The sequence below is a fragment of the Betta splendens genome, chromosome 10 (genome assembly GCF_900634795.4).
Source record: "Betta splendens chromosome 10, fBetSpl5.4, whole genome shotgun sequence".
In the NCBI taxonomy this organism is placed as follows: domain Eukaryota; kingdom Metazoa; phylum Chordata; class Actinopteri; order Anabantiformes; family Osphronemidae; genus Betta; species Betta splendens.
The window spans coordinates 14,114,326-14,126,989 of record NC_040890.2 but is presented as its reverse complement, the minus strand read 5'-3'; the positions used below and the strand labels follow the sequence as shown (position 1 = coordinate 14,126,989).

The window sequence follows — 12,664 nt, the reverse complement described above, 5'->3', positions numbered from 1 at the left end:
TACATCCGTGGAACGCCGTCACTGGTACCGTTTGGGCCAAAAGGCACAGTGGGAGCATCAAGTCTGGATGAGTGGAAACGTGGGAGGAAAATAGCTGGTGCTACGTCTAACACTTTTTATTAGGGCTGTGTATAAGGCAGCTGTTGAATATCACTCACCTTTACCAGCGGAACTGTCGCTCCTCAACCAACCCAGTTCTTTCCCACAAGGCTGTTACCAAAACACATCTTTATTACGAGAGTCCCTGTGTTGGGCTTCCATGGGCCCGGGCGTCACGGCAGCGGCCTTGTGCTGACTGTTGCTGTGATGGATCCAGGCTCCTGTTTGCGATTATGCGTCATACTTCTCTCTTTACTCACAGTCATCCTTCCAACGGCGCCCGTGGCCGTGCAGCGCAGATGTTGGCACGCGCAGATGTTTTCATGCGCCCTGGCCTTGGTTATCCACTGAGAGCTTGAAATGGTGCAAATCTATAAAAGGACATTTCTGGTTTACTCAAAGAGAAATTGCTCTTTAAGGTTGCTGTGGTGGTGTTTTACGTTAGGCTTCAAAGGCCTCGAGAGAAAAGTGTCAAAAAACAAGCAGATGTGTGTGTTTGACATTCATGTTAAAGGTCAAAGTGTCACAGCGCCTTCAGATGCTGTGACGATACCAATGTGAACTAAAGGAAAGTAACAGACTGCCTCGAACAAACACCCTGTTTATTATATCCAAGTGGCTGTGAGGGTGAATTGGGCTCATTTATTTATTTATTTCGCTGCCGAGATGAGCAACTGCTCTGTCAGAAGTGTGTCTGCTTCAGTGTTGTGCACAAGGCACAACTTGGAAAAGTTTAGCATGCAGGCATAGTGAAGAATATTTAGTTTCACAGAAGGTGTCAATATAGCACCACGTTCTGAATCATAACAGGTCTGTTCAGCTTTCAGAACTGTTAAGCTTTTGGGAAAAATGACTGCAGTGTTCTTGGAGAAGGTGGCCACCAGCAGCCAGTGCCGTCGAGTCTCTCCACTCATGCACTCGAAGCAGGTGGTATTAAAGGAAATATAGACGGCAAATAAAAAAAAAAGTCGATGTTTATTTCCAGTAAATAGCACCGTTTAAATTGTGTCTGATAAATGCTCATCGCGGAGACGTTGCTTTACCAAAGCGCGTGAACTCTGCCCCTAAAAGCAAAACTGCTGGAGAGAAGTTCTAGAAATACGATTATCTCGATTATCTTCATTGTTTCTCTGTCTGTGTTTATGTGACGCCGGGAACCACGCACGCACGTGCTGTAGCGGGATCAGGCGGCTTGTTATTCATGGTGCTGTCCCGGCCTCATGCATATCCATAACGGATTAAATATTGCGCAAACATTATGCAACCGGTGTTTGCCATTTTTTTGCGCGTTGATTGGCATTTCTGGGGCACAAATCGGAATTGTGCAGGAGACTACACAATTCACGTCGACTTGTGTGTCTTGTGCTGTGGGAGCGATGCTTTTTTTATTTTTAGGCGGAAAGAACTTGTGCATTCATTCATCGTTCCATCTGTATTCATTTATTCATTCATACACAACAGGGGAATTATCGTCATTACCGTAGAGCAACATATGGAATGAGATATTAAAACCAGCGTGCGTGTTTCAGTCCCCACTCTGCAGAAGTGCGGGCTTTGCGCAGGCGCAGGAAAAACACCATGAGGTGCGATGAATGAAGTCTTTAAATAATGGAAAGGCACTCTTCGATTCTCATTCATTGTTTCCAGAAAAAGGCACATTAACGAGCATTGTTCTCTTTATTTTGAAAGGGTGATGAATATGTGAGCGCTGCCGTCCGTCCCCTGAGGGAGGAACCGTCCTGTGAGGTGGAGGCAGTCCCGGAGCGGGGAAGCTCACAGGTGGAAAGTTTGTTCCGACTGCTGAATAATGCCCCGTCCTTTTGTTGACACTGCAGGTGATTTAGAAGTCACACACACGGTGGTAATCTCCCTCTCTCCCTCTCTCTGTGTCTTAATTGGGGATTTAAATGCTGCGGCGGTTCAGGCTAGACAGTGTTTAACACTTCAGCTCTACAATAAACACCATACATTCTCCCATAATCTGCAGCTCAGTCATCCATAAAACTTCTATTCCCTCCTCTGAGGGGACTTCTTGTTATTGCGCCAAGCATCGCCGCCGCAGCGCTCAGGGCGCAGCAACGGACCATTAAAATGATGTCAACTGCTCATTTGCCCGTTAACCACATCTCAGAGCCTGGAAGTATATCTGTCACAAGACAAACGCAAAGCGAAATTGCCGAACATCTGCTTTGCTGAACAAGCGTGCGCCGGATCCCCCACTCCGGGGACCTATTAGCGTCTATTCCTGCGCCTGCTCTGATAAGGAATTCATCAATTTCCTGACACCCCACCAGATGTTGGGGAATTAGCCTTGTCTCCCGTTGGACAGCCTACTAATAGTTTGTCTTTCAGCGCATAAATAAAAGTTATATTATTTACTGCGTGGATGCTTTGTGTGTTCAAGGGGCTGTGCAAAGGCTGACATTAGCTTTAAATGTGATGGGGCAGATCCGGGGTTTTCTATCGTGCACACTTGGCTGTGATATATGGAACAGGAGCCATACGCTCGAGTGATGTGTGGCTTCGTTAAGCGTCGCGTCATGCTGCTATCTGTCTAGGTTTAAGTGCCTGAACCGAAGTCAGTGAACATTTCATAATGTGTCAGCACTGGCAGGCCGAGCACTTTCACTCATTTCCTCATCAGCACGCACGCCTGCAGGCTACACTATACAGTATGATGATGTATGTAAATGTCTCTAAAGAGTCAATTGAAGAATAATTGAACTCAAAGACAAAGCCATTGTGTTAATCAGTTTGCATCACAAAAGCCATGAAACACGTCGCGATATAAAGACACACCGCGGATTAAGGTACTTTGTGAATGCATATTCAACACCCTGCTGGAGGTGAAATAAGCATCAATAATTGGCAAACGCAGCAACTTCCGCGCAAATTGAAGCCCTCGGTTCAGTAATTATCAGATGTATGTTATTTTTCCGCGCAATTATTTTTTTTTTATCGAGCGATATCTTCCTGTATGACGCTAGAAATCCATCTCACTGCGACGTAATTGTCACGGTGCGTTTAGTGGCAAAAAAAATAATAATTCCGGTTTCCCGAGCAGGCTTAATGTCTCGATTAAATAACCACACAGGTCTGCAGTAATCCTTTATGTTAACCGGTTCCGTCGCTATATGTGGAAAGATAAAGCCCATTTCTCACACTCTTTGGTGTCTTGTTATTTGTTTTGAGCGCAGTTCGTCAAGGCGCCCTGATAAAGTGCCCGTGAGCAAGAGCTGTGCACAAGTTTACTGTAAAGCTTAATTTCCCAGCTCGTTTCAAGTACATTGAAGTTTTGCGTGTCCACCTAGTTTACAAAAAAAAAAAAAAAAAAAACAAACCCGCGTGCTTTCAAATGAATCGAGATAAAGTCTGCGTATGCGGCGTCTAATAATTACTAAATTTTTAATGAGTGAAAATTAGCCACTGGGCTTATTAGGATCTGAGCCGCCGTTGCGTGACAAAAGGCGTCGGGGACTGCTTGTGTCGTTTATCCTCTTAGAGCGCGCTCTCCCGCTTAGCCAGCAAATACTCTGCGGCTGAGGAGACGGAGGAAGGTAAACGGGTTGGTGTGGACCAATCAATCCGATATCAAACTTCAGCGGCAGGAGCGAAGGAGCACAACTGAGTCCTATTTTCTTCTCCTGCTCCCACCGCCGCCCCCACCCCCACCCCCACGGCGCCCTTGCCTCTCCGGAGAGCGCGCACGCCCTATAGGCGCACAGATTATAGGCTACTGCGCGCCGCCAGCAGTTAGCTGCCATCCTCCAGGTCCGGCACAACAATCCATACGATTACTGGAAATGAGCGAGCGCTGATGTAACGCAGAGCCGGCGGTAACCCGCTGCAGCGGCGGCGGCGGCATTGTGGGTGATACCGCCGCTAGTCGTTGCACAACTGCGTCCGGTTTCCAGTCCAGTGAGAATCTGGCAGAAAGGGAGCCTTTCATGTTGGCTCCTTTCTGGGAATCGCCCTCTCACAAGATGCAGAGATGATGACATGTGCTGTAGGTGCTGGGCGTCGTCACACAGCTCATGCAAGGGCACGAGCGAGTCCCGCAGGGGGACTGTAAACGCGCTGTCTTATTTGAATCACTAATGATCCACTCGCTTGAGGATGACAGTGATGACCTAAATTCATCACTGTGATGTAATGGCGAGGATCCCCGCATAAATGTTGACGTATGACTAGGTTTTATTGGTTTAATCATTAGCACGCGCCCCTTCCGTCGTGATGATCGCCTCTAGTTCGGGTCATCTTCCCGTTTAGCACGTCCCAGATGCTTGCGTAAAGGTGCGGTCTCCGCGCGAGCCCGCAGTGTTCCGGGGAAAGCCGGGTCTCAGTTATTTGACGTCACGGTGTCTGAGAGAGGAGGCTCTTGAAATGTGCGACTAGACGAGCCAGGAGCAGGGGAGGGAGGGATGGGGGAGGAGGAGGGAGGGAGGGAGGGCGAGATGGGGAGGGAAGTGAATAGAAATACAATCAGACGGAATGCGAGGCGCGCGCTTGCGCAAGAGTTAAAAAGGAGAACGTGAATCAATAATTTTAAATCTGTTGAATAGTTGCAAGATATTAGTTGGTTGCGGTGGAGAGGTGTGTGTATGTGAAGGGGGGGTTGAAGCCGCCATGTGGGGGTTGGGGCAACAAAAACTCCTTCTTTAGCATCCAAAGAACAGCAGCCTTCATTTGACGAGAGTCTTTCAAAACGTTCTGCACATTTATTGCATTTACGCGGATATCGTTCTATGAAACCCTGAACAAATGACACTGTAATATTAGAAATCCCGGCTCGTGCCGGCGCTCCTGTGATGCAGCAGGATTTTCTCGCCACCTGAATGCTTATTATGGCGTCCATGGACGTGTGGTAACTCCTTTGGTTGTTTTTATGAAGCGGTTCCTTGTTATTCGGGCGGTGGGAGACGCTGGAGCAGAGGCAGTGCCACTTTTGGCAACGTGTCCCACTACGCGTTCACGGTCACAGCGTGTCCTCAGTTGCCCGTCTTCCAGTCTGCATGTCAGGATTATTATTTCTAAGCGCCTCCCCCCCCTCGCCCCACTGATCATCCACCTCTCCGTGTGAACTCCACTGTCCTCTCTAGCACCTTTCCAACTTCTCTCACAATAATTCTAATTCACACACACACACACACACACACACACACACACACACACACACACACACACACACACACACACACACACGCGCGCGCGCGCGCGCACGCACACACACACTCACCCATATTCTAAGATGGCGCCTTAATCAGTGTCAAGTTCAAGTGACTTCTAGTCTGGTACAGTGTTGACTGTGTGCATAAAGATTGCAGGCAGCAGAACAGATACAGTGACAAGAATCAACGTCGCAGTCCGCAAGTCACTTTTCAATGTTTTTTTTTAATTTCAATCAAAATTTCCGTTCACATTTCTTCATAAATAGTTGGTAAAACAAATCAACCAACATACAGTAGCCTAAAAGGTACAAGGAATCTCTGCCTCTGGGAGCTAGATAGGCTAGCGCATAGGCCTGCTGCTGTAACATGGTTTGCCTCAATGTGGCACAGTGACACAGTTCATCAGTATAACATTTTGCTCTTCAGGAATAACTTGTAGTGTGACCCATTTCTCCCAGAAAGTGTTACAACATCACATTCTAGCTGTGTTTATACATCAGATATTTTGCTCTGACCTCTGGACATGGGGCAGAAAGGTACTGGGAATAAGAAAAAGTACTTCTTTTAAATTAAGGTATAGAAAATAGCATATAAAACATATATTCCTTAAATTATTTAAATAAACGTATTTCATATATCACTGTCACGAGGTACCGTTTTTTACATTTTATTTTAAAAGTAGTGCTGGTGGTCTGGAATTGTTCTCGTATGAGCACAATATACTTTGTGTATGCATAATATTTAATTCTTGAGAATAGGTTACAATGCAATGCTGTAACTCTTTTTGCCATTGAGCGTATTTTCCCCCCAACCCACATAGATCTAGAATTCCTTCCACTAAATTTCGTTAAACATAAAAAAAATGTCATCTTGACAAGTTATTCACACAAAACAAGCAAATGTGTAATCAAACTGCTCTATATGCAACACCACAACAAATAACACGCTTAGTTTCACAGAAGAATTACATTTAAAACAATGCAAGCTGACAGACAAAAAACTTTTTTTTATTTTTGAAGATACTGTGTTGTGACAGTTCCATTGTTGCCGATGCACACATTTAAACATACTTGCACAAAGACAATGCTGGAATTATAAAGATTGCCATACTGGCGCATGTAGTTGGGTGCTTGACCCGAATTTGAAATACTCAAAATACTGTCACCTTGATTTGGAAATAATGAGCTTTGCACACTCGTCTAAAACCTGTATAGGAGTGCAATAGACTGATGGGTGTTGTGTTTTTTCCTTCAGTACTGAGTTTATGCTAAGAATTGATATCTATTTCTGATTCTATCAAAGTAAAATACACAAAGTTTGAATTTAACCAAAAATAAAGATATCAACAGAATCGTTTTATAGCTTTTCAGCTCAACTGAACTCAGTCCTACAAAGTCAGTGATTTACATGTCAATGGTCTCATAAACAAAATAAAAGTGGCGGAAATATCTGCATTATATATAGACAAATCCATAATATTCATATAGACGATTTATTCGATCCAAATAAGACACATGTAGGCCTATTGGTTAAAAAGAAAACAAAAGGATACAATCGCGATGTTGGAGCTTTAGAGTTTATCATTTGTTCACTGTTAAGCTGGTTATGACCAAAACTGTACAGTTCTTGTTAGAAAACATTTCCATAAATATCATTTAAGTTTCAGAACTTATACCCATAATTAAATTACAAATTGATAAATATGGCATCATGGATATGTATTTACAACGGTATTAACAAAAGGCAACGTTATATTCAACGGTAACAATCGTAACCTAATACCACATTTCTCCACCTGAAAACGGACGCTGACAACAGATTCGACCCCATCAAACAAGAAAATACATTCACGAGTAAAATATTTATTTATGTTTTTTTTTTACTGTTCAAGTTCATGACAAAGACTTTGGCACGTTTCTTAAGACTGTTTGAAGTTCCAACAATCAATTGAAGAGGCGACAATAGCGCGTCACCGTCATATAAAACAGCGTGAAATAATCTTCCTTTTTATTCTTTTTTTAAATAAAATTTTGAGAAAATACATAAAATGAAAAATAAAACAATTCTGAAATCTGTAAACTAAAATAAAAAAAACATGTATTTATACTCAAAGTATTATGTTTCTTTAATCGGGATTTATTTGTTTTCCTCATAACTGCGGAATAAAAGTCTAATTTCGTGATCCTGAGACCGACGTGGCCTGCTTGGTGCTGGCTTTTGCTCTCATCTCCTCCTCTTGTTGTTGTTGTCGTCGTCCCAATTCCATTTGTGTGTGCGCGGGCGCGTGTGTGTGTGTGTGTGTGCATGGGCGTGTGGTGAAATGAAGTCGAATAGTTTTTTAAGGTTTTATCCTCATTTATCCTCGACCTCGTGGTCCACATTGGGGGAGAGCGCGAGAGGGTTCGCTCTTCTGACTTCAAACGTACCATTCATTAAAGTTGGGTGCCAGTCCTTCGCTGTGGCCGGACGTGTTTTGCACGGCTGACGGCGGTGTTTTTGTCGGGTCTTCGTTGCTGGCTGAGACCAACACTGGCGGCGTGGACGACTCGTACCCGGAGCTTGCTGCTGGAGAGGACTCGGATCCTTGAGACTCGTGTACCTGCGATAAATTAGAGGAGGAGCGTTTAGTGAGGCTGAACGTATGATATCCAGTTGGAGTGGCTAGATAGACGCTTAATGCGGATTAACTCTGGCCTTTATAGGGCAGCTACAACAATAAACACAGTAAACTTGAATCAGTGCGTCACGGCAACTTGTACACTGCTAAAACAGATCCTCGCGTGCACCGTATTTTCTGTGTGTCCTCAATGTAAGTTGGAATAAAGTAAGGAGCAAAAAAATCCAAGCGTTTTACGCATTTCTTTAAAACAGTATGTGCGTCCATATTTATTAAACTAAGCAAGGGAAAAGTTGTGAGTCTCCTACACAAGTAAAATATTCACAGCTCATTCATTATTATATTTCAAGTGTTAGTAACGGAATGAGTTGCGCGTAATGTTGTTTTGCAGTGTTCGAGCCCAACATCTCAAGAAGTGCCTGAAGTTGTTATAGTGCTTGTCTGTGGCAGAGGACGAGGGGGTGGGGTGGCGGTGGTGCTGCGTGCACGCGTGCTCGCTCGCTCGCTCGCTCGCGCGCGCGCGTGTTAATGTGTTTAACGAGTAATGAAGACGTTAATTACCTTCATGTGTTTCCTGAGAGAGCTGGGGTGTGTGTAGGACTTGTCGCACACTTTGCAGATGTATGGCTTGTCTGATGTGTGCACATGCATGTGCTTTTTCCTGTCGCTGCTGTTGGCGAAGCGTCTGTCACAGCCATCAAATTCACACTTAAACGGCTTCTCACCTGCAGGATTAAGCACACACACACACACACACACACACACAGTGAATAGCCCGCACCAAACAACCTCCCGTTGTAGCACCACCTGTAAAAGCCGAAGCTCTGAGATGTAAATTGTGAGCGGCCTGTTATATAACAGAGTAACCTACATTTTGGGGGCGACATGGATACGGCTCCACTACTACACGCTGCTCTGTCAGGCTTTATTTATTCAAGAGGCCTGCTGCTTCATGCTACTACTGACCTGCTCTGTGCGTCTACACTGGTGTAGTAAACACTGAATCAACAGGGCATCTCTGCACCGCGCACGAGCCCAACTACGCTGGGATTTATAAACGCACACACACTGCTATTATTGTTGTGACGTCTATAAACGTGCCGCCCGAACGAGGCGAATGGAGCTCACGCAGTCAAACTTTATCAATTTGGCAAAGTTTCTCTGATTTGCGTCACTAACGCACAGCGTCAAGCACAATGGCTAAAACAGCAAAGATGCGTAAGGACGCACTTCATCAGCAGAAATACATTTATAATTCCACTGAACCAACACTTTGGATAACTTTATTTAAAAGTGGGATAATTTAGTCTGCCCAAACCGAACTGAGAACACAATGTACTGCTGTTTAACGTGACAAATGTGGGTCTAACTTCTCAAAAACAACAGCATGCATCTCACAGTGTGGCCCCAGCGTTTCTACTCAGCTCGCCCTGACTCCTTCACTCCTATTTTTTTGTTTTTTTACACACGCCGCGTCGTGATATTGTCAGTGCCTACCTGTATGTGTTCTTTTGTGGATTTTCAAATTTTCCGACCTGGCGAATATTTTCCCACATCCGGGGAACGGGCACGGGAACGGTTTCTCGCCCGTGTGCACGCGGATGTGGTTGACGAGTTTGTACTTGGCCTTAAAAGATTTCCCTTCTCTCGGGCAGTCCTCCCAGAAGCAGACGTGGTTGCTCTGCTCGGGACCGCCGACGTGCTCCATGGACACATGAGTGACCATCTCGTGCATGGTACTGAAAGTCCTGTCGCAAGTCTTTTTGGGTCTGTTCATCTGGTTCTCGTCTATCCATTTGCAGGATAATTCTTGTTTTATCGGCTGCCTCATGTATCTAAAGAAGGCCCCGGGACCGTGGTGCGTCGGCACATTCATCCCCATGTTCATGTTGATAGGGTGGTTGTAGTTGTGGAGCTGAGCCCCGTAGGGGTCCGTCCGAGGACTTGCGACCGGACGATACGGATCAGGTCTTCCGAAAATGTCCCCGCGTAAGCCAAGATGCATTTGGCTGTTAACAACGTGTCCACTCGGTGAAGTGTGGCTCACCCCCTGGTCGTGGAGTCCTGGAAACAACAGATGTCCGGGGTTATCGGTGATCCCCGGCGGCCCGTGGAGGCTCCCCGCCGAAGCCGCAAAGATCCCATGCTGGGCACTCGGCGCCGTGGACTCTCCAACCCCCCGGTTCCGCAGGAGAAAGTCCCGTGTTGAATTGAACGCTCCCCCGCCGTACGAGCCCACCTGCCCGCCGTGAGAGTGTCCCAGGGCGGCTGCATATCCAGTGGCTTGCGGGGTGAAAGCTGATGTCTGGCCGGAGGCGATGTCGTGAGCCACGGGGCTGATTTTGAAAGCGGCGGAGTGGGAAGATTCGGCGAAGGGATTCAGTCCCAGACCCGGGTCTCTGTTCCCGATTTCGTGATGCCGCGGTGTCCCAAAACCCCCCATTCCTAACGATGCAAACTGCGGACCGCTATCAAGAAGCATAGTCATGAGCTCGATGCAAACTTAGGAGACGGGAAGAAAACAAAAAACAAAATTAAAATCCAGTTTCTCGGGGCGCGCGAGCTGCAGACACCACGCCGAGATTTACCACGCTCTGCGAAAAAAATCCTAAAATAAAAAAGCCAAGCCAAAACGGGAAAAATCCTGTGCGTAAAGAGTTGGGAGGAAAAAACTCCCGTTGACTGCGATCCGTGAGAAAGAGGATCAAACTTCCCCCCCTTTCCAGGCGGATGATGTCCTTGGACTGATAAAGTCAATCACTCACTCCCAGAACATAAATGAACTCGGGAGGCAGTGCTACGACGGCCAATCAGCGCTCAGCTGTCCCTCTGACACGTGACCACCAAGGAGGGCGTTAATTGGCTAGATTTCGGATGATTGGCACAGTTTGGTATTGAAGATGGCAGGTCTTCTCAATTGGTTTCATTTCATTGGCCCGTACAAGCACTATTTTGCAGGTATAACGGAGCACTCTGGCGCACATCCTGCGTGCGTACTGTGCAGCGCATGCTTTATGCAGCGTTACCTGATTTATGCTCCTCAAAGAAACAGCTGCATGAATGAAAATGAGCAGAATTAACGCAGATTGTTATTTTTTTTGCAAAGTTACAGATAAAGTTAATTCCGCAACATGAAATGCGCTTGGTTTGTCACGTGCGTAAAACTTTTTCACATATTTAGTAGTAAGGTTAAACTTTTAGATGACTACTTTCATATTAAAGGTGGGATTTTCTATCTATCTATCTATCTATCTATCTATCTATCTATCTATCTATCTATCTATCTATCTATCTATCTATCTATCTATCTATCTATCTATCTATCTATCTATCTATCTATCTATCTATCTATCTATCTATCTATCTATCTATCTATCTATCTATCTATCTATCTATCTATCTATCTATCTATCTATCTATCTATCTATCTGTTGTTTGTCTCTTTTCATGTCACCAGTTTGGCTCTTATTAAGTGAAAACTTGAATGTACTTGGCACTGTTCCAAAATGTGGCTTTCTTGAAGCCGCTTGAATGGAAGGGAGGGGGTTATTTTTTTTGCAAAAGCTCTATAGGGTGTAAGACGGAGAAATAAAAGACAGAAAGAAAGATGGCAGTAATTGTAATATCCTGAGATTTTTTCGCTCAGCCAAAAAATTCGTGCCATTGAGCAAGTTTCACAGGGCTGCCGCTGACTCGCTGCAGGACACATAAAATCTGATCAAGTTCAGAGACGCGTTGAGTGCTTCAAGCGGCGCTTTTTAACTCCAAGCCTTTCACGTCCTTTCCCCCTCAATCTGTCCCAGGAAAGAGTTCACATTCTTTATTTTAGGGGATCTGGACCAAAAAAAAAAAAAAAATCAGCAAATCAGTCCTTCATTCTGCTTTCGCCCTCATCCCGCATTCACTCCCAGAACATTTCCTCGAGTAAGAGATATATATTGGTAAGGTGAGTTCGCTCTCCGTTGTCTGTCTGTGTTGCTAGGAGGGGGCACAGAGGTGGGTCTGTGCGAACCGCGCGGCGTGGAAGTGTGTAAATCAACTTTCTCTTGTATTTAGCCTGTGGAGGTTACATGGGATTTGGTTTGGTTGAAGTGAACACAGCCCGCTCGGCGCTTAGGCCTGTTACTCATATGGTAATTTAATTGTTGCAAAGAGCCGCATACCTCTGTTTTTCATAGCCGTTGTGCAACAACACTTGCGCTTTTTTTGTACATAACCTGAACAACTTGAAGCAAAACGGCGAATGAGATTCACGTCGTCGCTGCAGCCCCTCACCTAACCCATCGTCTGCCTCTCTCTCCCCCTCTCTCTCTCTTTCCTTTTCTCTCCCTCCCTCCCTCTGCCTGTCTCTCTCTCGCTCTCTCTCTCTCTCAGCGTAGCCTCTCACAGTTTACCTCCCCCCTTTGCTCTCTCATAGTCGTCTTCTCACGCGGCACACATCTTGCGCGTGCACACACGCACACACTCGCTGTACTACGGGCACACTCGCCCAAGAGTCTTTTCCTTTGCAGTTTTGCAGCGTGAGATTTATAGCGGCCTTCGTGAACTTCCACAAGTGACAAGCGGCTTGTTAGGTTTCCTATATTCCCTTCATATTTTATTGGCTGGTTGAAACGTGAAGGTTTCGGAGGCTACTTAAGGTTACGTGCGGCGTAGTATTCGCAGCCTTATTATCACGATGAAATACTTAATGAAATCATTAAGCAGCGTGGTTTAGATGAGGCACAAATGCTTGGGCGGCAGAGCCGCGTATCCACGGATCCTGTAGAAGGAGAGCTGT

The 12,664-nt window shown here is 45.6% G+C and overlaps 2 protein-coding genes across 2 annotated transcripts in view; one reads left to right on the top strand and one right to left on the bottom strand.

Moving 5' to 3' along the window:
- Nucleotides 1-12,664, top strand: part of zic6 (zic family member 6) — a 49,020-nt gene that overhangs the window by 27,250 nt on the left and 9,106 nt on the right. The window lies entirely within an intron of this gene.
- On the bottom strand, nucleotides 5,471-10,706 carry zic3 (zic family member 3 heterotaxy 1 (odd-paired homolog, Drosophila)). The gene is made up of 3 exons (XM_029165873.3): nucleotides 9,382-10,706; nucleotides 8,446-8,609; nucleotides 5,471-7,866 (listed from the first exon to the last, which is right to left on the bottom strand). Exons 1-3 carry the CDS (start codon nucleotides 10,370-10,372, stop codon nucleotides 7,684-7,686), a joined length of 1,338 nt encoding a protein of 445 aa, XP_029021706.1. The 5' UTR covers nucleotides 10,373-10,706; the 3' UTR covers nucleotides 5,471-7,683.